General features: G+C 41.7%; 1 protein-coding gene across 16 annotated transcripts in view; it reads left to right on the forward strand.

The window, feature by feature from the left end:
* LOC122564091 (peripheral-type benzodiazepine receptor-associated protein 1-like) overlaps positions 1 to 24,895 on the forward strand; it is a 299,068-nt gene that overhangs the window by 262,781 nt on the left and 11,392 nt on the right. For 14 of the 16 annotated variants that reach the window (XM_043718642.1, XM_043718643.1, XM_043718638.1 and 11 more), the window contains 8 exons: positions 3,885 to 4,008; positions 5,568 to 5,764; positions 9,072 to 9,240; positions 11,823 to 11,891; positions 12,074 to 12,109; positions 14,070 to 14,173; positions 20,296 to 20,367; positions 22,426 to 22,560. In XM_043718642.1, the coding sequence (XP_043574577.1) occupies positions 3,885 to 4,008; positions 5,568 to 5,764; positions 9,072 to 9,240; positions 11,823 to 11,891; positions 12,074 to 12,109; positions 14,070 to 14,173; positions 20,296 to 20,367; positions 22,426 to 22,560 (906 nt within the window). Of the gene's footprint in view, positions 1 to 3,884; positions 4,009 to 5,567; positions 5,765 to 9,071; positions 9,241 to 11,822; positions 11,892 to 12,073; positions 12,110 to 14,069; positions 14,174 to 20,295; positions 20,368 to 22,425; positions 22,561 to 24,895 lie in introns of those variants that run through there. The other 2 variants (XR_006315818.1, XM_043718640.1) reach the window with 2 other exon arrangements.

The following is a 24,895-nucleotide window of genomic DNA, read 5'->3' on the forward strand; positions in this document are numbered from 1 at the left end:
CCTTGGTGGTGGGTAAGTTGTTGGAGGAAATCCTGAGGGACAGGATGTACAGGTATTTGGAAAGGCAAGGACTGATTAGGGATAGTCAACATGGCTTTGTGCATGGGAAATCATGTCTCACAAACTTGATTGAGTGTTTTGAAGAAGTCACAAAGAAGATTGATGAGGATAGAGCAGTAAATGTGATCGATATGGACTTCAGTAAGGCGTTCGACAAGGTTCCCCATGGGAGACTGATTAACATGGTTAGATCTCATGGAATACAGAGAGAACTAGCCATTTGGATACTGAAATGGCTCAAAGGTAGAAGACAGAGGGTGGTGGTGGAGGGTTGATTTTCAGACTGGAGGCCTGTGACCAGTGGAGTGCCACAAGGATCGGTGCTGGGTCCTCTACTTTTTGTCATTTACATAAATGATTTGGATGCGAGCCTAAGAAGTACAGTTAATAAGTTTGCAGATGAAACCAAAATTGGAGGTGTAGTGGACAGCGAAGAGGGTTACCTCAGATTACAACAGGATCTGGACCAGATAGGCCAATGTGCTGAGAAGTGGCAGATGGAGTTTAATTCAGATAAATGCGAGGTGCTGCATTTGGGAAAGCAAATTTTAGCAGGACTTATACATTTAATGGTAAGGACTTAGGGAATGTTACTGAACAAAGAGACCATTGAGTGCAGTTTCATAGCTCCTTGAAAGTGGAGTCACAGGTAGTTAGGATAGTGATGAAGGCATTTGGTATGTTGTCCTTTATTGGTCAGAGTATTGAGTACAGGAGTTGGGATGTCATGTTGCGGCTGTACAGGACATTGGTTAGGCCACTGTTGGAATATTGCGTGCAATTCTGGTCTCCTTCCTATCGGAAAGATGTTGAGAAGCTTGAAAGGGTTCAAAAAAGATTTACAAGGATGTTGCCAGGGTTGGAGGATTGGAGCTATAGGGAGAAGCTGAACAGTCTGGGGCTGTTTTCCCTGTTGGGATATCTGGTCAGCATGGACAGGTTGGACCGAAGGGCCTGTTTCCATGCTGTACATCTCTATGAATCTGTGATTATCAAAGGAGCCAAGGCCACCTTACATGTTGACCAGGAAGCAACTCCACAATTCTGCAAGGCCCGCTCAGCACCATTTGCCTTATGGGCTAAAGTGGAGGCAGAAATCAGGAGGCTAGAAAATGAAGAAATCATAAAACCACCGCTGTTAGCCAAATGAGCAGCACTGGTCATAACGATTATGAAGCCTGATGGTTTTGTTCCCCATTTGTGGAGATTTTAAACAAAGGTAAACCACTTCTCACAGCTGGATCATTACACGATTCCATGAATACAGGACTTATATGCAAAACGGGTGAAGACAGGGGGTGAGCTGTCCTTCACGAAACTGGACATGAGCCATGCCTGCCTACAGTTGCGCCTAGATGAGGGGTCCCAGATGGATGCCTCAATTAATATGCATAAGGGTTTGTACCAATATACAAAACTGCCCACTTAGGGTATCATCAATCTGTGCCCTTTTTCAATGGACAATGATGAATATTTTACAAGATGTACCCAACAAGCTAGTTATTTGGATGACGTGCGAATAATTGGGAGGACCAATAAACAGCACTTGGACAACTTGGACATAGTGCTTAAATGTTTCTCCAAGGCGGGCGTTTGCCTTAGAAGGAAAAAATGTGTGCTCCAGGCATTCCAAATGACCTACCTAAACTACAGAGTTGACAAGACCGGGCTACACCTGTTGGATGAAAAAATGAGGGTGATCAAAGGTGTCCCAGCTCCCACGTTGCACCAGAGGTTTGGTCTTTCCTTGGGTTGGTGAATTATTATGGAAAATTCATATGTAACCTGGCCTCCATCTTGGCACCCTTATACCTATCAAGAAAAGGATTGACCTTGGAAATGGCCACAAATGGCCAAGAAGTATCCTTTAGGGAAGTTAAAAAAAAATTACCTATCATCATCTAAGATGTTGGTCCACTGTAATCCCAAGCGGGTGGTGTTGCTGACACGCGATATTTCCCTGTACAGTATCGGGATAGTGTTGCCCTGGTGGAGAGGAACGCCCAAGAGTGTATGCTTCCTGGATTTTGACTGATGCTGAACGCAAATATGCTCAGATAGAGAAGGAAGGTTTAGATTAGATTATTTACAGTGTGGAAACAGGCCCTTCGGCCCAACAAGTCCACACCGACCCGCCGAAGCGCAACCCACCCATTACCCTACATTTACCCCTTTACTTAACACTACGGGCAATTTAGCATGGCCAATTCACCTGACCTGCACATCTTTGGAGTGTGGGAGGAAATGTGTGCTAAACACATGTTTAGCGGTTATCTTTGGAGTGAGAAAGTTCCACCAATACTTTACGGACGTAAATTTGTAACAGTAAGTAAAAAGTGTTTATGGGTTTCGATTCAGATGCACAACTTCCACGTTTATTCAAAAATCCCACCACTGTGTACCAGAGCTGAATGTGTAGCCTTTAGCGATGAATGTGAGATAGAGTCTGTTTGAAAGCTGTATGACTCTATGACTTTATATAAGCTTTACATACCACTGATTGAGAACAGGAGTGACCAATAATCATGAGGAAAAGTGAACATACGGGATTTATGATCATAATGGAGAATCCCAGCCCCTTGTAATGATGAAGGTAAATTTTGTCTCAGGTCAATGGCAGGAGTAAGAAAGGTTGGCTTTTCCATGTGTTCCTTATGGAAAGCTCTGTCGATCCAGAACTAGAGTTTTTTTGCAGTCTGCTATTAATTCTTGTTTAGTCTGTGCTGTTCTAATATTTCTGTCCTCTCTGGGAGTTGAAAAGTGTGGTGCTGGAAAAGCTCAGCCGGGAAGGCAGCATCCAAGGCGGATGAGAGTCGACGTTTCGAGCATAAGCGCCTCATCCGGAAACAGAAGGGCTGATGCTCGAAACGTGAACTCTCCTTCTCCTCGGATGCTGCCTGACTGGCTGTGCTCTTCCAGCACCACACTTTTCAACTCTGATCGCCAGCATTTGCAGTCCTCAAGTTCTTCTTTTGTCCCCTTTGGGAGGCCAGTGTACCCATTAAACCTGATCTTTGAATGAGATCACCATACTACTGTTGCGTAACTTAGAAAGGTGTGTAAAAATTGAACTGAATTTTCAAATGACTACCAGGGAAAGAAATTTCTACCAGAAGTGCACATTACCCAGAACCATCTCGGCTGTCTCTAGGATATAACCACTCTATGAGGAGAAAGTGAGGTCTGCAGATGCTGGAGATCAGAGCTGAAAATGTGTTGCTGGAACAGTGCAGCAGGTCAGGCAGCATCCAGGGAACAGGAGGGTCGATGTTTCGGGCTGAAGAAGGGCTTATGCCTGAAACGTCGATTCTACTGTTCCCTGGATGCTGCCTGACCTGCTACGCTGTTCCAGCAACACATTTTCATCTATAACCACTCTATGCCAACAAGCACAGTGCTTGTCAGTGATGCAGCACTGTATAGTATATGCAACGTACCAACATTGAAAGCTCACTATACAAATGTAGGCCTTACATTAAAGATAACAAATGTATACAGCAAGCAGTCATTCTGTGTAGAATCAATTCATAAACTGCCACTGGCTATTGAGTTTACTGGTGTTAAAGAGTTCTGCAGGCAACATTGCGTGAGAAATTACAGTGAGTCTATTGGTATGTACAGTACTGATGCAGTGAGTGATACTGTATGTGAGAGATTGGAGTGAGAGTATACCTTGTGTGATATTGGTGAGTTTGCTTGAGGGCTGGAGTGTGCAGGATGAGTGTTTGAAGATGGAGTATAACCTGGTGGAGTTACATATATGCTCAAATCTATTACTTCTCAGATCCTCATGCTTCAATCTGCCTTTATTATCTGGTTTTCAGGGCTTTACAGTAAACACAGACTCAGTATCCCATGGGCTACCTGACTCGCCTGCAGTACGAGGTGTACATCTCAAGGATAGCCCGTCTCTGAAGCTTCGCAGAGGAGAACTGTCCTCTTCTAAAGGTCAGTATCAACACTCACCAACTGCAGCAGCTTCCAGAATCTCAAAAATAAACAGAAAATAACCAGCATTGCATTTTATTTACCTATTATAATGTTCTTTCTTGCTGCCATTGTTTGTGGTGCTTTTTATTGTAGAGCTTTTTTTGTGGACCTCAGACCAAATTTCAACATTTGAGAAATCATGCTGATTAAATCCAGTCCAGCATTACCTCCCCACAGTTGCTCACATGCTCAATACCGCCATCATTTCATGATTGGATTTTGATCAAATGCAGCATTGGATATAAAATTCAGGATGTAATATGAATTTGTGTAAAGCCTTAGTATGTTGACCAATGATGAGCATTGTGTGCAGCTTTGGGATCTACAATTGTACAATTGATGCTGAAGCAATGGGGAGGATGCATCACGATTTAGTAAAAGCAAAAGTCTGCCAATGCTGGAAATTTTAAATAAAAACAGAAAATCTCAGCAAGTTTGATGGCATTGGTGTGGTAAGAAATAAGAGTTAATGATTCAAGTCTGGGATATTTATTTTGATGAAAAGATGCAGACTTGAAATGTTAACTGTTTCTTTCTCCACAAGTGCTGTCATATCAGCTAAATACTTCCACCATCTTCTGTTTTTATTTCACTGAGATGCTGTCTGCTATGAGGAAACAGAAATGCAAAGAGCTACTTCAAATAAAATGGTCCTTGTATTTGATGGAATAGAGGAGATTACAGGATGATTGGTAAAGATGTTTACATTAGAAACAGATGTCATGTGTAGATATAACAAACTGTTATTGTTACTTTATTTGGTCTTTGGAGAGGGTGTAGCTAGGGTCCATTTTTAATTATCTTGAACAAGTAGTGGCAGGTGTACACTGAGTCTCTGTAGTCCACTGCTTGGGACTTCCAGATATTGCTTTGTAACAATGGTAAAATGACACCATAGAGTTATAGAGCTTGGAAACAGACCCTTCAGTCCGTCAAGTCCGTGCAAATATAATTCCAAGCTAAACTAATCCCACCTGTTTGCTCCAGGCCCATATCTCTCCAAACCTTTCCTGGTTATGTATTTACCTAAGTGTCTTTTGAAGTGAAGCGAAATTAAAGTGACAAAAGTCTTAAAGATTGTTCTCTTATAGAGAGAGAGAGAGAAGATTAGTGGTAGGTTTTACCTGATGGCCATCATCACACCTTACGTGAGTGACAAGGTTAGAAGACCTTTCTTGAGACCTCAGGGGCCATCATCTGAGTGATCTCAGCCAGTATGGGAATTGAACCCGTGCTGTTGGCATCACTGCACCACAAACCAGATTTCCAGGCAACTGACCTTCACATAATGATAACATATATCTAAGTCAAGATGCAGTAACTTCATTCTTATTGTAAATATCAGTATTTGACAATTCTTGTATTTAGAAAAGCAACAATTTCTGTTTTTTGCCACAACTGTGTGTGCTTGCCTGAAATATTGTTTGCGATAGCTAAATTGCTCAATGTGTTTTCATTCTGAATCTCAAAGTAACGCGAACAAGCCTGATATTCATCAATTGATCTTTTGATTTCAGCTTCATTAGTAGAGAGTTCGCGAAGTCGAGAGACTCCAATCTTGGATGGATACAACGAGAGAAGCACAAAAGGGGCAATAGATAGCGGTCTTGTTCGCATTTTCGTGGCTCTATTTGATTATGAACCTGCGACAATGTCACCAAACCCAGATGCTGCAGAAGAGGAGTTGGCATTTAAAGAGGGTCAGATCCTTAAGGTGAGTTTGCAGCATCTATAGTATATGTGAAAGATGGTAATCCTGAGAATGAAAAGCTACAATGTCCATCTAAATGTGGGGAGAGTTCATAAACCTGTTGTTTAGTCCTTAACAGCCAATCTGACTGCATAAGTATTTCACTTGTGATGAATAGGATCCTGGTTGATACACCCTGACAAGGCAAGCAGCTTTCTATGATGAGGAACTTCCTCTGAATTCATCTTTTTAAGTGTCAATGGTCGCCATTATTTGGAGGTGCCGGTGTTGGACTGGGGTGGACAATGTCAGAAATCACATGACACCAGGTTACAGTCCAACAGGTTTATTTGAAATGACAAGCTTTCTGAATTCCTACCAGATAATGGGCTGGAATTTCTGAGAAATAATAATCACAGTCAGATTACCACTCTGCTCCTACTTCTTTCCATTAAGACAGAGCTCTGCATGTCTTTATCCATTCCTGGAACATGGGCATCTGTGGTTGGGTCAGCATTCATTGCCTGTCCCTAGCTGCCCTTGAGTAGGTGATGGTGAGCTGCCTAAGCTTTCTGTCGGAGTTTTCAATCACAGGTCCTTCAGAAATACAAAGCAGACTTGAAATCTAATAGCTGCCTTGCAGTGCAGGATAGCTGTGAAATTCAAATCATGCCCCATTTTTCATGCCAGTAGTTGTTGTATTTTGTGATTTAAATATCCTGAAGCATTAACAGCCCCGGTGACAGTTCCTGTGAAATGGTAAATATCTAAAGTGAATCTGGGGTTAGGACACAAGGTGGGCAGAGAATCAGGTAAATAATGGAGTGTTTAGGTAGATCAGGGTGAGTGGGGTTTTTCTGATCTGGTGAGAAGAGAGGATGTTGTGTCTGCCAACGAAGAGGGGAGTTGTGTCTGTCAAAGCAGGGGGCTGTTGGAACTCTGGGATAGAGGGGAGTTGTGTCTGGCAAGGGCTAGGTTGGGAGTGGGGGGGTGGTGTTGGGTCCTTCAGAGGAAGAGGCTTTTGAATCTTAGGTGAAGGGATGAGGTGTTGGGTCCAGCAGTGGTGGGGGTGGGGTGGTGCTGTCGGTTCATGATGAGGTGAGTGGGATGGTGGGTCTGGTGCCAAGGGAAGGGGGGAAGTTGTTATGTGGGGGAGTGGAATTTTTGAGATTGGGATGGCTAACAGTGAATTGGGGAATTAGTTTAATAATTCCCCAGGAATTACCTTGGCTTTACATTTAACTTTTCCTGGGTAGATATTAATTAAGTCTCCACTTTACATGGATACCTTTGGAGGGTTCCTGGCACGGGGGGTGCTGCCCACTGGAATCTTCAATTTCCTAGGCAATAACTTCAAAGTTTGCTTCATCAGAGATTCCATATAATCCTGACATGCAACTCCCATCTATGCTGTTGGAATAACCATTTGGCCATTGGAATATCTGGCCAATTTTATTTTATCTCTGATTTCTGATAGAGCCTACACATAGGTGTGCATTGATGTAAAGAGACAATGCATTAATATTAAACTGCAAGTGAAGCATGAAATGAATACGAATGGGATGAATAGTGTGATAGAAAGCTGTTAAAGCCTTGTGTTGGAAAAACATATCAATCTTTCATACATTCTAGAGGGGATAGGGATCTCCTTCTAAACCACATTCCTATTACTACTGCTGCTGTCTGGCTCAAGTGTCCTCTAAAACCTGAAAGGAATATGTGTGGCACCTCACCCATTATAGTCACTCCGAACAGAAATGTTTCTCTATAGCTATTCTATCAATGTATTGCAAAATTCAAAAACAGTCATGAAACTGGACCTTAATGATTGGTATTCTAAGGAACACCACTTAGTATATGTAATTGTGTCCCATAATTTAACCCTTGGGGAATCTTGGTAACAATCTGGTGAGTCAGAGTTACTGCGCCCAGCACAGTAGTTTGTTGGTCTCACTCTGGTCTAACCAAGTTGCCTTAAAACTTCCTTCTCTTGTGTTGTAGGTCCAGTTAATAAATGTTAGCATTTCTTTAACGTTTATAATTTTTATCACGCCTGACAACCAAATTTAGTGATGTGTTCCCGGACCCCTAATTTTTCTCATTGTGGGACAGTCACTGTTCCTAGATATACCCAGTTGGCTGGTCTGTGATTCACAATGACACCAACAGCATAGCTTCAGTTCCTGTACTAGCTGAGATTGCTATGAAGGTGCTGTCTTCTCAATGTGACCCCTCACCTGAGGTGTGGTGATCCTCAGATTAAACTCATCACCGGTCATTTCTATCCTATGAGAGGTCAGCCCTCCACTTCTCTGAGACTATGGTAACTTTATTTTTTACCTTCTGTCTAATCAGGTCGATAATTTACCTTCAACTTCATTAATTTTAATTTCACCTCCCAACATCTTAGATGAAACCTTATCAAATGTCTTCTGGCAATTTATATAAACCCGATCCATAGACATTTCCGTGTATACTACTTTGATTACTTTCCCAAAAATTCAATTAAGTACGATCTGTCCTTTATAAATCCATATTGGCTACCTTTAAGCAGCTCAGATTTCTCTAAATTCTCAGTCAATCTGTCCCTAATTATAGATTCCAGTCATTTCCCCACAATAGTTGTAAGATTAACAGATTCAGAATTTCCTTGTTTTCCTTATTTTCAATATTCTTAAACAATGGAGTTACAGTTGTAGTTTTGCAATCTAAAGAAACACTTCCTTAATTGAAACAGGTGCAAAAAGCTTTTGATAAAGTATTGTAATTTATTCACTTTCTTTTAAACATCAGTGGAAACCATCAGGTCGAAGGATTGTCAATCGTTTGTACCATTTTTTTTCAATGTCACTTTGTTGCTTACATCAATTTGAATGAACTCCTAATCCAGATTTCTTATGATCGAAGAATAATCTGACCGCTTTGTCTACTGTTTGATTGATCTCTTTTAATGCATTGTGGGAGGAATTTTCAGTAAATAAATCATTTATCAAAATGCAGTGTCAAAGATTGTTAACTTATGCAATTCTCTCAGCTGATCGCATCTCCAAGCTCACAGGATGCTGGAGTCACCTGACACCTCCTTGATGAGGGTACCTCAAAGGAGCAGATGCATGGACAGTTAACTGTTGTTATATTTAAACCTATATTAATTCCCTCTTGAAATGATGTTAGGAACATTGTGGCTGGCAACTTCTCTTCCATGTGGGGATAGCCTGTGGGATGTACGTTCATCAGTGGGTGTGAAGACCGAGATGAGACTGAGCTAGGAACCTGAGTATCTGTATAAACTGAAGGTCAGAGTGAAAGAGTCTGAATAATCTCATTGCAGGTATTTGGTGATAAAGATGCTGATGGGTTTTACCGTGGAGAAGCCAATGGGCAGACTGGTTATGTGCCATGCAACATGGTCTCTGAAATCCAGGTGGATGATGATGGAATAGTGGAGCAGCTATTACAGAGAGGTTATCTGGCTCCCAGTATGTCCATGGAGAAGCTGGGTGAGTGGTGCATTGCACAGGTTGCATAGTTTGTAACAATTGTATTCTGTTTTCATGTAGAATGTTTTCAAGAAATAATGTCACATATTGAGCAATTAGCTAAGCGAACAGTTCACACACTAGGGCATTTTTGATATGTTTTTCTAATGCTGCAAAGAATTGTTAATCGGAATTAGAAACAAGTCAATTTTTGCCTGGGAAGCAGAGAAGATTATTTAAATTCATTGCACTTAGGAAGGAAGCAAGATTTGTTTGGTGAAGTGTGAAGGAGGCAGGTTTTGACACTGCTTGGAACAGGAAAGGCATTTGTATGTGTCTCTTAACAAATGCTAGTCATGAGTAAATTTACCAACAATTTGTAGCTGAGCATGTCAGTGCTGAAACCTATCACATCACTTTGGTACAACGTCATCAATTGCTGCTCTCAAATAACTCATGGTAATGTATGTTGGACAGATGGCAATGGGCAAATTGAACATGGAATTTTTCTGGCTCCCAAGCTTAAGATGTGGTGTCAACCTGCCTTAAATTCAGGTCTTATCTGGCCTTAAGTAATCAGACCCATTGGTCTGCTGTGGGTGCTGGTGCTTTGTCAGATTATATTCCTTGGCACTGTCATGAAATCCAGTTCTACTGCTGTAGTATGGGGATGTCAGCAATTTATAATAACCAAAACCTGAGTGGCTCAATGAATGACTTGCTTGCTGTAACAGACGCTCATCTTGAATGTGCTAATCCATGTAGATAAAGGGAGAACTTGAGATCAGTACATTGTGTGTGTCCGATTTACACCGCTTGGTCTGGAGTTCCATAATGGAGCTGACTTGAGACCAGTCTTATGGTGAAGTTCCAAGTCCCAGCTAGAAATGCTGAAATTATTTTCACCCTTCATGAGAATCTTGTTCTGGAACTTAAGAGCTACGTTCTACTTTGCAGCGAGCTTGACAGCTTCAGAGATGTAACCTCTTGCATCCTTATCACGTGTTAATGACCTCCTTATTGCAGTTGACACTGTAATGAAAAAAAAAGTGGGTTGAACCTGACTAGGGCGAGGACAATGCTGATGTTGGCAGCTATATCTGGGTTCAGGTTAAAATCATGAGGAAATTAGCCAGCATTGCATCGTCACTGTAATTACTTTCTATGCTTTCTAAAATAGAACTGTAAATTAAAGGCTTTTCAAATTTGAGGTACAGAGAGAGGTTGAAATGGCTGGGTCTGTTTTCCCTGGAGCGTCCGAGGTTGAGAGGTGACCTTATAGAGGTTTATAAAATCATGAGGGGCATGGATAAGGTAAGTAGTCAAGGTCTGTCCCCTGGGATGGGGGAGTCCAGAACTAGAGGGCATAGGTTTAGGGTGAGAGCTGAAAAATTTACAAGGAACCAAAGGGGCAACTTTTTCACATATGTAAACCATGTATGGAATGAGCTGCTAGCGGAAATGAAGTGATGGAGGCTGGTACAATTGCAATACTTAAAAGGCATCTGGATGGGTACATGAATAGGAAGGGTTTAGAGGGATATGGGCCGGGTGCTAGCAAATGGGACAGGATTAGGTTAGGATATCTGATCAGCATGGATGAGTCAAACCGAAGGGTCTGTTTCCATGCTGTACATCTCTATGACTCTATAAATGCACTCCTTCCTCAGTTTCCCAGGCCAGTCATCTTTATATTTGTGTAAGTGGTTCATACAGTACACAGTGTATCGGTTACTGCTTTGGTCCATAAATTAAATTATATCCATGTGCTGTTTCCATGGCACTCTTAACAAGCAAAAATTTTACATTAGTTAAAGTTAACAATCATCAAATTGCCTATGGAAGAAAGAATTTGAAGTCTATGACAGTAGAGTGTAAAGAGGCAATTACAGTAGGAAAAGGCAGAGATAAGGAGATGTAGGGGCTGGTTTATATTCTGTAGCTTTACTATAATTATAGATGTGACTGGAAGTAATAAAGGGGACAAAGTTAGGATGGGTGGGGATAGAGGACAGCTTAGGGCTAAGGCAAAATATCTGATTAGGTTTGGAGTTCAGATACTGGCTGTATTGCTAATAAACATTATAGGAAATCTGACTATTTAAAAGCAATGTAGTTATGATTAGCTCTACACATGAGATGCCAAAGTAGATAGAAAAATCTAATTTTATTTGGAAAAGATTTTGAATGTCCTGCTTGTACCTTCAGACATTTGTGGAAGTCCACACTGATAATTTGGGCAATTCAACACAATATCACATAATGTGTATGGAATATATGATGTGTATGGAAAATACAAGTACAGTGCAGTGCTGTTTGGAAAGCAAAACAATTTGTGGTCCAAAGCTGGAGCTTACAGCTCTTGGAATTGCAGTGTTCCCCAAACATCACTGTGCCCCAATGTTTCCTTTTTTTCCACAGGCCTCAGTAGTGAGGTAGGTACACAGCACATTAAATAAACTTGATTCAGTCATTGGTAATGGCCCAGCACTGGCTAGACCCTCTGATTTACTAACCTAACGAGATTCTGCTCTGTCTGTCTCAGCTTCCTGTGTGCTGCTTTATTTCCTCTTTTTTTTTCTCTCGTCCTTTGCTGTATGAAGGCAGCCACATGCTCTCTCAACCGCCACGCCGCACTGCGCCTCCTCCGAAACCAAGGCGATCCAAAAAAGGTCTGTCTCACTTCATGCTTACCTTTGTGTTGCTTTTTTTCCATTGAAAACATCTGTGTCAGTGTTTGACTTGCTGCTTCCCATTCGTTGTCTAATATCACAGTACTTAGTGTGTGCAAATGTGTATGGAGCAGGACCTGTATTAAAACAAGTATCGAACGAACTTATCCTTGATCTTTCAGTGCAGTCCAACAAGTGGGAGGACACTCGAAAACAAGGTCAGCTTCTTGTTATTTCTTCGTAGATAATTAAATTGTGTTCAGAGAAAGTTCAATTCAGTGGCAGCAGCTTTGTTGTAGAAGTATTGCACTTAATGTTCCCTTGTGCATGTTTGTTTGAAAACTTATACAATAATTATATTGAGCATTCCTTAGGACTTCCCATTTTTATTTGAATGTTTAAGCACTATAAATAATTGTCGTGATCTGTACAGGATCATGAGGTTTATTAACAATCCTTTATGCTAGTTTCAGCTGTAATTAAATAGCTCAAGCTTGATTTTTATTCATTCATGGGATGTGGACAAAGCCTGCTGAGACAGCATTTATTGCCATTTCCCCCTAATTTCCCATGAGCAAGTGGTGGTGAGTTGCCTTCGTGAATGGCTGGAATCCATTCAGTGTAGGACATTGACCCAACAACATTGAAGGAATGGCGGTAGAAGTCAGGATGGTGAGCGGCTTGGGGGGAACTTGCAAGTGGTGATGTAACTGCCCCTGTCCTTTTGGATAGTTTAGCGTTTGATATGGAAGCACTGTTGAAGAAGCTTTGGTGAATTTCTGCAGTGCATCTTGTAGATGGTACACACAGTTGTGACAATGTGCAGTAGTGGAAGGAGACAGTCTTTGTGGATATGGACCTAGTCAAGGCAGCTGCTTTGTCGAGGATGGTGTCACGTTTATTGAATGTTGTTGGAGCTACCCTCATCCAGGCAAGGGGGAGTATTACATCACAATCCTAACTTGTACCTTATAGATGGGGAACAGGCTTTGGGGAGGCAGGAGGTGAGTTACTTGCTGCAGGATTCTTAATCTCTGACCTGCTTTAAATCCCACAGTATTTATGTGGCTAGTACAGTTCAATTTCTGATTAATGGTAGTCCATGTTGATACTGGGAGATTCAACTATGGTGATGTCATTCAATGTGAATGGATCAAAGTTAGATTCTCTCTCGTTGTAGATGATTATTGCCTGGCATTTGTATGGCATGCATCTTACTTGCCACTTATTAGCCCGAGTTTGAATGTTGTCCAGGAGTGAGAGTCAGGCATTGAGTCTTGGGATTGGGGGATGACAGGTCAAGTAAATGAGGGGAGTCACGGTGATGGAAGTCAAGCTGAAGCTTTGGGGATGTTAGTTGAGGTGGGATGTTGGGAAGGTGGTGGTGCAGGGTCTGAATGTCTGTGAGGAGTTCTTGGGGGATATTGACGTGAGGGGGGAGGAGTAAATCACAGGTTGGTATCAGTGTGTAAGGCGTTGGCTGTCCATGAGGGTTGTTAGAGGGTGCAGCTCAGTTTTATAGTTAGCCAGAATCCACAGCAGGTTTTAATTCCTTTACTTTTTCCTGGTTAACTGTTCAGGTAAATTAATACAAACCCTCCAAAGTCTGTCCTTAACTCAGAATTATGTACTTTTTCAGAAAATTCTAGGAACCAGGTAATTGCCCATCAGAGGTTTCGACATCCCGAGCTGTTTGTGCAGAACCAGCGGCATTGGGATGTTCACTGGGTCCTCATATTCAATTCCAACCATTATTACTACAATGCCTATCTTCCTAGCGCAAGATCTGGGTTTCTGTTTATTTGTTTGTTAAGTGGTTAGAAACCAGATTACTGTTTGAAATGTAATTACAGTGAGTTCACCCTCCTTGCTGTATAACGTGCTTCTTGTTGTATACTTTGTTTTATAAATTTACAAGCACTCTTGAAAGCATGCATTTTCAGTAAGGGAGATCAAAAGAACTCTCATTCAAGGCACATAATAAATATAAAAGTTATAACATTGCAGTATGTTCTCAGTGAGGGATTTATGAATCACTTCACTTTCTATATCGTATGCACTTTCAAAGTGGAAGTTACTTTGAATCATCTCTCCTTATTTAATTTGAATTTTGATGACTTCTACAATTACAAATCTACCCTTTAAGATGTTCACCAGTAGCGTCCCTTTCTTTTGCAGAGCGGAGTCGGCCTGGCAGTGGACAACAGAAATTGCCAATGAGAAGAATGGTGGCTGTCTTTGACTATGATCCCAGGGAAAGCTCTCCTAACGTGGATATTGAGGTGTGCTGCATCTGATCAGCTCTCGTTATATTGTTGGCAGCTGGTTACTAATTCAAGTCAACAATAGTGGCCTGTCTTCCTCATCACCTCCAAATCTAACTTAGTTCTGCACAGGGCATCAATGGTAGGGATTGTTGGTCCAACTCACAGAGTAAGACTCAATGTGGTGTTCTATGTAATATTAAATACACATGTGAAACAAAACACTGTAGTCATAAAAAGAAGTGACAAGTCCACACAACTACAAAATTCTGCTAAAATCGCAGGGTGCATATTAATTCAGTAATCTTTGCTTAGCGAGCTCCAGATTGTAATCTTCTATTAACAAATGAGTGAACAGAGATCGGTTTTCTGTGAAAAGTCTTTGTGTGTGTTTCTATCGCCATTTGTATTTTCATTTGGTAACCTTAGAACATACGTACACAAATGTCAACAAATACCTCTTCGCCGTTAACAAAATTCTACTAGTGTCATTGCTCCACAAGACATTTCTAACGCCCAAACTCTCCTGCACCAAACTGTAACTTGCATTTCTCTGCAGTTATTCCACATGATGAGTCTTCCCAATGTGACGGTTCAAGGAATAGATGTGTGGTCTTCATTTGTATCTGAAAGTAGCTTTGAGATACCACAAATACTTTTCAGTTTGGGTCCCCTCTAGTCACATTTATTGCTTTCTTAGACTTTTTAAGTGAGTGTGTACGATTATCACAAAATGGAACATATATTGAGTACTTATTAAAAATATATTTTCATCTCTCCTGTTGCAGCCTATTGAAAATTACATTTCAGCGTATAGTACTCTCGCTTCTAAGTATGAATGTTTATTTTTCTTAGAAGGTCTTCAGTGTGGAAACAGGCCCTTCAGCCCAATAAGTCCACACTGACCCTCCAAAGAGTAACCCACCCAGACCAATTCCCCTATCCATCATATCCCCGAACACTATGGGTGATTTAGCATGGCCAATTCACCTGACCCGCACATATTTGGATTGTGGGAAGAAACCGGAGCACCCAGAGAAAACCCACGCAGACACTGGGAGAATGTGAAAACTCGACACAGACAGTCGTCCGAGGCTGGAATCGAATCTGAGTCCCTGGTGCTGTGAGGCAGCAGTGCTAACCATTGAAACACATTGCTATCCTGGGTCACGGGCTTGTTTTTAAGGATGTGGGGATAAGGGTGGGTGGGGATAAGGGGTGCAGTGACTGTTACACTCCCTCCATCAGAAAAGAAATCACTTGTCAGCCTACACACCAGGAATAAGTCTGCCTTGTAGTTTTACAGCACTGCAGCCAGGCTGAATGGGGTGAGAAAGGGATTTCTGCCCCTCAGCAAAGCAAGCCCCTTGAGCAGTCCCTAAGTCCACAAGGGGCCACTCCCAGGTCTGCAATGGGAGTAGATCACTTCCTGAGCAGTTCAGTCTCGGGCCTAATGTTGTAAAGGTATCAGAAAGCTGTTCAAAATTGCTCCTGAAGCCAGCCAGCTGAACCAATAAAAACTGACTAACTGCTCAAAGTAAAATACGGCTGATGCTAGAAATCTGAAATCAAAACTGAAAGTCCCTCACTCCATAAATGCTGCCGGAACTTGCTGAGTTTCTCCAGCGCTTCCTGTTTTAATCAAATTAACTTGTTACCCCCCATACTAAAACAACTGAAATTGCTGTTTAGTACAATATTTCCAGTCTCTTGACAAAGGCAATTACACAGTGATATATGACACTAAGCTACATAAGGCCATATAAGCTCGATCAAAGGGATGGCTTCAGAGAGTTTATTAAAATGGAAGCAGGAGTCACCTATTCAACCCTTCATTTAACAAGGTGCACTTCAGAGGTTTTGTGACAAATGAAAGCTTATGATGTAGGGAGTAACATATTGGCATGGATTGAAGATTAGTTGTCTAACAGGAAGCTGAGTAGGTGTAAATGGGTTTTTGTTCAGGTTGGTAAGATATAACAAGTAGGCAAAAGTGAGGGTTGCAGGTGCTGGAGATTAGAGTTGAGAGTGTGGTGCTGGAAAAGCACAGCAGGTCAGGCAGCATCCAAGGAGCAGGACAGTCGATGTTTCAGGCGAAAGCCCTTCATCAGGAAACAGCAGGTATTTCCGATGTAGGGCTTTTGCCCGAAATGTTGATTCTCCTGCTCCTCAGATGCAGCCTGACCTGCTGAGCTTTTCCAGTACCACACTCACAAAAATATAACAAGTGGTGTGTCACAGCGATTTTTGCTGGGACCTCAATTGTTTTTAGGTATTTTTTCATCACCCTGTTGTGAAATGTTATTTTGCATCTCTGGAGCAGAAACTTGAACCCTGGTCTCCTGGTTCAGAGGTAGGGACACTGCCAACGTATATTAATTATTTGGATGAGGAGACTGAAAGTATGGTTGCCAAATTTACTAATCACGCAAAGGTAAATAGAAAAGTAAGCTGTGAAAAAAACACAAAGAGATTACAAATCATACAGATGAATTATAATAAATGATTTGGATGTGAACATAGGAGGTATAGTTAGTAAGTTTGCAGATGACTCCAAAATTGGAGGTGTAGTGGACAGCGAAGAAGATTACCTCAGATTACAATGGGATCTTGATCAGATGAAACAACTGGCTGAGTAGTGGCAGATGGAGTTTAATTTAGATAAATGTGAGATGCTGCATTTTGGAAAAGCAAATCAGAGCAGGATTTATACACTTAATAGTAAGGTCCTGAAGAGTGTTGCTGAACAAAGAGACCTTGGAAAGCAGGTTCATAGCTCCTTGAAAGCAGAGTCATAGATAGATAGGATAGTGAAGAAGACATTTGGTATGCTTTCCTTTACTGGTCAGAGTATTGAATACAGGAGTTGGGAGGTCATGTTGCGGCTGTACAGCTCATTGGTTAGGCCACTGTTGGAATATTGTGTGCAATTCTGGTCTCCTTCCTATTGGAAGGATGTTGTGAAACTTCAAAGGGTTCAGAAAAGATTTACAAGGATGTTGCCAGGGTTAGAGGATTTGAGTTATAAGGAGAGGCTGAATAGGCTGGGGCTGTTTTCCCTGGGGTGAAGAGGCTGAGGGGTGACCTTCTAGAGGTTTGTAAAATCATGAGGAGCATGGATAGGGTAAATAGACAAGGTCTTTTCCCTGGGATGGGGGGGGGGGGGTCAAGAACTAGAGGGCATAGGTTTAGGGAGGGAGAGCAAAGATTTAAAAGGGATCCAAAAGGCAACTTTTTCACATAGAGAGGGTGTGGCATGTATGGAATGGGCTTCCAGAGGAAGTGGTGAAGGCTAATACAATTACAGCATTTAAAAGGCATCTGGATGGGTATATGAATAGGAAGGGTTTAGAGGGATATGGGCCAAATGCTGGTAGGTGGGACTAGATTGGGTTAGGACATCTGGTCAGCATGGATGAGTTGGACTGAAGGGTTTGTTTCCATGCTGTATACCTCTATGACTAATTATGTGAGTGGGCAAAGACATGGCAAGTGAAGTATAACTGGGAAAATATGAAGTTATCCCTATTGACTGTAAGAATAAAAAAGAAGCATTTTATCTAAATGGTGTGAGTTTGCAGAGTAGTAAAATGCAAAGGTACCTGGATGTCCTCGTGCATGAATCCTATTCAGATACAGCAAGTAATTTGAAAAGCTAACAAGATGTTAGCATTTATCACAAGGGATATTGAATACCAAAGTGGAGAGGTTATGGAGGGCACAATGAGATTGCATGTGGAATGCTGTGCACAATATTGATCACTTTATTCAAAGGAGGATGTAATTACTCCAGATGCGGTTCAGACAAAGGTCACTAAACTGGAATAGCCAGGTTGTCTTATGAGGTACAGTTAAACAAACTGGGCTTTTATCTGTTGGGGTTTAGAAAAGTAAGAGTTGATTTGATTGAAACTTATAAGATCCTGAAGAATATTGACAGAGTAGATGTATGGAGGATGTTTCCTCCAATCAGAGATTCTAGAATTAGGAGTCATTGTTCAAAAATCAGAAGTCACCCATTTAAAAGACTGAGAAGTTGCAAAGACTCATAGCCACAGAGCAAAGTACAGAGTAGGCAATTTTGTTTTGCTGATTGGGCTAACATAGATGCTATACTTGCACGTGCTTGTTTTGTGGTTCAATTATGAGGACATGGAGATCACTCTGTACTGTATCTATCTGTGTCTCTTCACTGAAGTATTCTGGTTTTCTATATTTTCCAGCAAATTGATAGCCTCACATTTTCCCACATTATTTTCTGTCTGCCAAATTTTAGTCCATTCACTTAACCTATCATTAACACTTTACTGCTTGTTATGAGCTAATCTCACATCACCAACAAATTTGATCCTAAAACACTTTGTCCCGTCTAGCACATTTAATATCGGTTATAATGTTGATGACCCAGCACTGATCCCCATGGCCTTCTAATAGTTACAGTTTGTTAACCTGGAAATGTCAAGTTTATTCTGAATCTGTTTGCTTTTGGTGAGCTAATTCTCTGTCCTACTAGTATATCACTCCCAACGTTTTTCTTTATGGAGGTGCCGGTGTTGGACTGGGGTGGACAAAGTTAGAAATCACACAAAGCCATGTTATAGTCCAACAGGTTTATTTGGAAGCATTAGCTTTCAGAGCACTGCTCCTTCATCAGGTGCCTGTGGAACAGGATCATTAGACACAGAATTTACAGCAAAAGATCACAGTGTCATGCAACTGATACAATATATTGAACAGACCTAGATTGCTGTTAAGTATTTCATGGGTTGCAAGTCTTGGTTCATTATATTATAAATCCCAGAACTTCTTTCCAGTCACTTTCTCGAGATAACTTAAGGTTTTTTAAAAAAGGTGACAAATCTCAGCTTAGACAATGCATTAAAAGTGTGAGGTTAGAGTCTATCTGTATTCCAGTCTTGAGCTGGACTGGTTCTATTTCCAAAGCAGGAATTTATAAAATGTTACTTGGATTGACTGTCTGCAGATTGTGTGCTTTTTGAACAAAATAGAATGCATCCACAATTACAATTCTGAAAATGCAAATTCACTCCATAGACTTATATATGTGCATGCATGCATGTGAGGGAGAGAGTGTGTGTGTGCGCGCGCGTGTCTGTGTGGGAATGAAAGTTTGTGCGTGTGAGTGTGTGTTTGCATATGTGCATGCTTGGTAGAGTGAGTACGTGAGTGTGACTGAGTATAAGCCAGTGAGAGGATGTGTGCATGGGTATGAGTGTGGGGGGTGTACGTGCGTGTGTCTGCGAGAAAATGTGTGTATGAGAGAGGGTGTGTGTGAGTATGTAAGACGTGTATGTGTGTGTTTAGTGTAGTGGAGTCACCTGTAGTGTGACATGGACCCAAGGTCATGGTTGAGGCCATCCACATGGGTACCGAACTTGGCTATCAGCCTCTGATATCCATGTCGATACTTTGACATGTCTTGTAGTATTTGCCATGACAGGGTTGTACGGTTTTGTGGTCTATGTTGTTCTGAAGTTTGCTGTGATCAATGGTCTGTTTAAGGTTCGGCAGTTGTTTAAAGGCGAGAATTGGAGGTGTAGAGAAGGAGCTGAGATGTCACCTTTATTTATAAAATCTTAAGTTATCTCAAGGATATGACTGGAAAGAAGTTTTGGGATTTACATATTAATGAACCGAAACCTATAACCCATTCTAAAAGATGAAAGACCTAACTGCAATCTAGATTTGTTCAATATATTGTTTCAGTTGCATGACACTGGGATCTTTTGCTACAAATTCTGCGTCGTATGACCCTGCTCCACAGCTACCTAATGAAGGAGCAGTGCTGTGAAAGCTTGTACTTCCAAATAAACCTGTTAGACTAGAACCTAGTGTTGTGATTTTTAATGTTTATCTTGTGTAGTCGCTTTATATGTGGAATCATATCAAATGTCTTTTAGAAATCTAAGTAAGTAAACTAGATGTGCTTGTTCCTCTTTAGCCTCTCTGTTTGTTACATGATCAAAGAACTCTCATGAGTTTGTCAAATGTGATTTCCCTTTCATGTTGACACTGCTTGTTGCTTTGTGATTTTCTAAGTGTTCCATTTTTATTGCTTAATTGTGGATTCCAGTCAATAGTGGCCAAACCCTAAACTGAACCTTATTTTTACCTTACAGGCTGAGCTGACATTTAGTGCTGGTGACATCATTACAGTTTACGGGGACATGGATGAGGACGGCTTTTATTACGTAAGCCTAGGCAGATGTGTCAAGCAATATGTTAGCTGCATTAGACTGTCAGTTCAAAGAAGTCAGCCCCAAACTCTCTTTTACAGTGATGCACACTTTCTGTGCGAGGTAACTTGCCTTCCCAGACCAAAGTCTTTGCCACCTACAAGCCTTGTGTCAGGAATGCAGTGGAATTCTCTCCACTTATCTGGAAATGTGCAGCTCCAAAAACAAAGCACACATGAAGCTCAACACCACTTAGGCCAAAGCAGTTTGCTACTTTGGCACTTCACCCATCATCTTAAACATTCCACTTCCTCCAACATCAGTCTGTTATAGTGTACAGTGTATTACGTACAATTTATACAAAGTGTTGCAGCAACTTTCCAAGACTTTCCTGACAGCACTTTTCAAATCTGCAGCTTCTACCACCTGGAAGAACAGGGCGCCTGTTGCATAGAAACACTCTTCTTCAAAATTACATCACTTTGTGACTTTGAAATATGTCATCACTCTTCCATGTTTTCAGTCAAAATCCTGGAAATCCCTGCATAATGACACTTCGGGTATTTCAGCATGAACTGTAGCAATTTTATGCAAAACAGAATTCTACTTATCTATAGAATCCCTACAGTGTGGGAGCAAGCCTTCAGCTCATTGAGTCCATATCAACTCTCCAAACAACATCCTGCCCAGACTCACCCCCATCCCTGTAACCCTGCATTTCCCATGGCTAACCCACCTAGTCTCTATATCCCTGGACACTATGGGCAACTTAGCATGGCCAATCCACCTAACATGACCATCTTTGGATTGTAACAAGGAACCCACCCAGAGGTGGGGAGAATGTGTAAACTCCACACAGACATTCACCTGAAGATGGAATCAAATCCACGAGCCTGGCACTGTGAGTAGTCAAGATTAGAGTGGTGCTGAAAAAGCACAGCAGGTCAGGCAGCATCCGAGGAGCAGGAAAATCGATATTTCGGGCAGGAACCCTTCATCAGGAGCCACTAAGCCACCATGCCTTTCGTATTCTGCATTCGTTACTGACAGTGTATTGTTGTCTACACTGGGGAGACCATACTCCCATTTAGTAACTTCTAGTCGATCAGGAAGTATGACCCTGAACTTCCAGTGACAATCATTTAAATTCTCTACCTTGCTCTAAAATGATCTATCAATCTCTGGCCCACTGCAATTTTCTATAGAAAGTCCACACGCGCATAAGAGACAGCATCTAATCCTTTAACTCAGCACTCTCTTTACTTAACAACGAGTTCAATAATTTTAAAGCATAAACTCTAGTTTGTTCAATCTCTTTTTTGCTGGTTCAGTTTTCTTTCTTAATTCAGTCACTTCTGCGTTCAAATATATGATAGCCAACCATTTATCTTTTGCCTGGACATATCTTTTGTTTCCTTGTCTATTTCTTTGCTTCTTGTGCCATGAACTTTTGTAACTGAAGCTCTCCAGCCTTTCAGACCTATCCTAGACCTTTCCTGGATCTTTTCATTTACTCATAACCCATTATATGATGAAAGGTCATCAACCTCAAGTGTTCATTCTGTTTCTATCCACCAACATTACCGGTTCTGCTGAGCGTTACCAGTATTTGTTTTTATTTGTTACTGAAGGTTTTCCTAGTCGAATAGACAAGAAGTGTTTTCTGGGACCTGAGTCCTGTTCATTGTTTGAAACCGTTGGACTAACAGTGCCAACCTATTTTGAGAAAGGGATGTTCAAAGCAATTTTAATTGCTTGAGGTTGTTTTGGGCTGGTAGTGTGTACCAGCACCTTACAGGCCGTGTAAAGCATTTCCATCCTGGACCCAAGCTCAAGTTGCTGATACTGGCTTTAATTTTGAATTAATCCAACAGTAAGCTGAGCTAAAAACAACCTTTTCAAAAATACCAGGGCCACAAAAATGTAAACCGTATTGGGCTGCCAAGAGGGGTTTATTTACTCCTCAGTTTCCCCTCCGACACAAACACTTGAATCTTGCCTCCATTCCGATGACATGATTAATATAGTTGTTTTGAGTGGTATGTAACAGGCTTCTGTGTTCTCTCATGCTAGGGTGACCTAAATGGACTGCATGGGCTTGCACCATCCAACTTCCTGGAGGTGATACCTGGAGGGGAGACAGTGGAGGCAGCTGCTGGGAATATCATGTCAAGACTTTCTCCAACTGTAGCACACAAAGAAAAACAGGTACACCAAGTATATCCTGTATTATGTAAGATACAAATAATATACTTACTTTTGTGAAATATTGAATGTAATATATAACAGTACTACTGGGCTCTCCGCAAAGGAATTCAAGACCAAGGGTAATTCACAGGTAAAGGAGGGTTAGCAGCTCAAATGTAGTTGAAGCAAAATAAGGAAAGGAGGAGAGATCAGTTGGGAAGAGAAAGTGAGGCTGGACAGTATGTCAGGAGAGGGAGAAAAGTTTGGAAAGGAGTGAAGACAAGAAATAAATGCATACTGGAGAGGCCAGAGGGAATGGGGAATAGATAGTCTGAGAGGAGAGGTACAGATTGGCCAAAGAGAGGGAAGTGAAAGGGGAGAGAAAGGAGGGTTTGTAAGTTGATGTTGCTGAAGACACTGCTGCAGCTGTCAGGCACTGTCCTTTGCATTGCAGCATGCACACCAGGAGAAGCTGCATTTTCATGGCAAACACAGCACTGGTGCCTTACTGAAGTCCAGATAGATCACATCCACCATTCTGGCCTGATCAATCTCTTTGTTATTTCTTCAAAAATCTCAATCAAGTTTGTGAGACATGATTTCCCGTACACAAAGCCATGTTGACTATCCCTAATCAGTCCTTGCCTTTCCAAATACATGTACATCCCATCTCTCAGGGTTCCCTCCAACAACTTGCCCACCACTGACGTCAGGCTTACTGGTCTATTGCCTCTGGCTTGTCTTTGCCACCTTTCTTAAACAGTGGCACCACGTTAGCCAGCCTCCAGTCATCCGGCACCTCACTTATCGATGATACAAATATCTCAGTGAGAGGCCCAGCAATCACTTCTCTAGCTTCCCACAGAATTCTAGGGTACACCTGATCAGGTCCTGGGGATGTATCCACTTTTATGCTTTTCAAGACATCCAGCACTTCCTCCTCTGTAATATGGACATTTTTCAAGATGTCACCATCTATTTCCCCACATTCTATATTTTCCATGTCCTTTTCCACAGTAAATCCTGATACAAAATACACATTTAGTATCTCCCCCATTTCCTGCGGCTCCACACAAAGGCCGCCTTGCTGACCTTTGAGGGGTCCTATTCTCTCCCTAGTTATCCATTTATCCTTAATGTATTTGTAAAATCCCTTTGGATTCTCCTTAACTCTATTTGCCAAAGCTATCTTATGTCCCCTTTCTGCCTTTCTGATTTCTCTCTTAAGTATACTTCTACTGCCCTTATACTCTTCTAAGGATTCACTCCATCTATCCTGTCTATACCTGACATATGCTTCCTTCTTTTCTTAATCAAAACCTCAATTTCTTAAGTCAAACAGCATTCCCTATACCTACCAGCGTTTCCTTTCACCCTAACAGGAATATACTTTCTCTGGATTCTCGTTATCTCATTTTTGAAGGCTTCCCATTTTCCAGCCGTCCCTTTACCTGCGAATATCTACACCCAATCAGCTTTTGAAAGTTCTTGCCTAATACCGTCAAAATTAGCCTTCCTCCAATTTAGAACTTCAGCTTTTAGATCTGGTCTATCCTTCTCCATCACTGTTTTAAAACTAATAGAATTATGATCGCTAGCCCCAAAGTACTCCCCACTGATACCTCAGTCACCTGCCCTGCCCTGCCTTATTTCCCAAGAGTAGGTCGAGTTTTGCACCTTCTCTAGTAGGTACATCCACATACTGAATCAGAAAATTGTCTTGTACACACTTAACAAATTCCTCTCCATCTAAACCATTAACACTATGGCGGTCCCAATCTTTGTTCGGAAAGTTAAAATCCCCTACCATAACCACCCTATTATTCTTACAGATAACTGAGATCTCCTTACAAATTTGTTTCTCAATTTCCCTCTGATTATTAGGGGGTCTTTGCTACAATCCTAATAAAGTGATCCTCCCTTTTTTATTTCTCAGTTCCACCCAAATAACTTCCCTGGATGTATTACCAGGAATATCTTCCCTAAGTACAGCAGTAATGCTACCCCTTATCAAAATCGCCACTCCCCCTTCTCTCTTGCCTCCTTTTCTATCCTTCCTGTAGCATTTGTATCCTGGAACATTAAGCTGCCAGACCTGTCCATCCCTGGGCCACGTGTTAGTAACTGCTATGATATCCCAGTCGCATGTTCCTAACACCTGCCTTCCCTGGTAGGCTCCTTGCATTGAAATAAATACAGTTTAATTTATCAGTCCTACCTTGTTCTCTGCTTTATCCCTGCCTGCCCTGAATGTTTGACTCGCCTTCGTTCTCAACTGTACCCCCCCCCCCCCCCCCCCCCCCCCCCCCCCCCCCCCCCCCCCCCCCCCCCCCCCACCCCCCCCCCCCCCCCCCCC

This window comes from Chiloscyllium plagiosum, chromosome 28 (genome assembly GCF_004010195.1).
Source record: "Chiloscyllium plagiosum isolate BGI_BamShark_2017 chromosome 28, ASM401019v2, whole genome shotgun sequence".
Lineage (NCBI taxonomy): Eukaryota > Metazoa > Chordata > Chondrichthyes > Orectolobiformes > Hemiscylliidae > Chiloscyllium > Chiloscyllium plagiosum.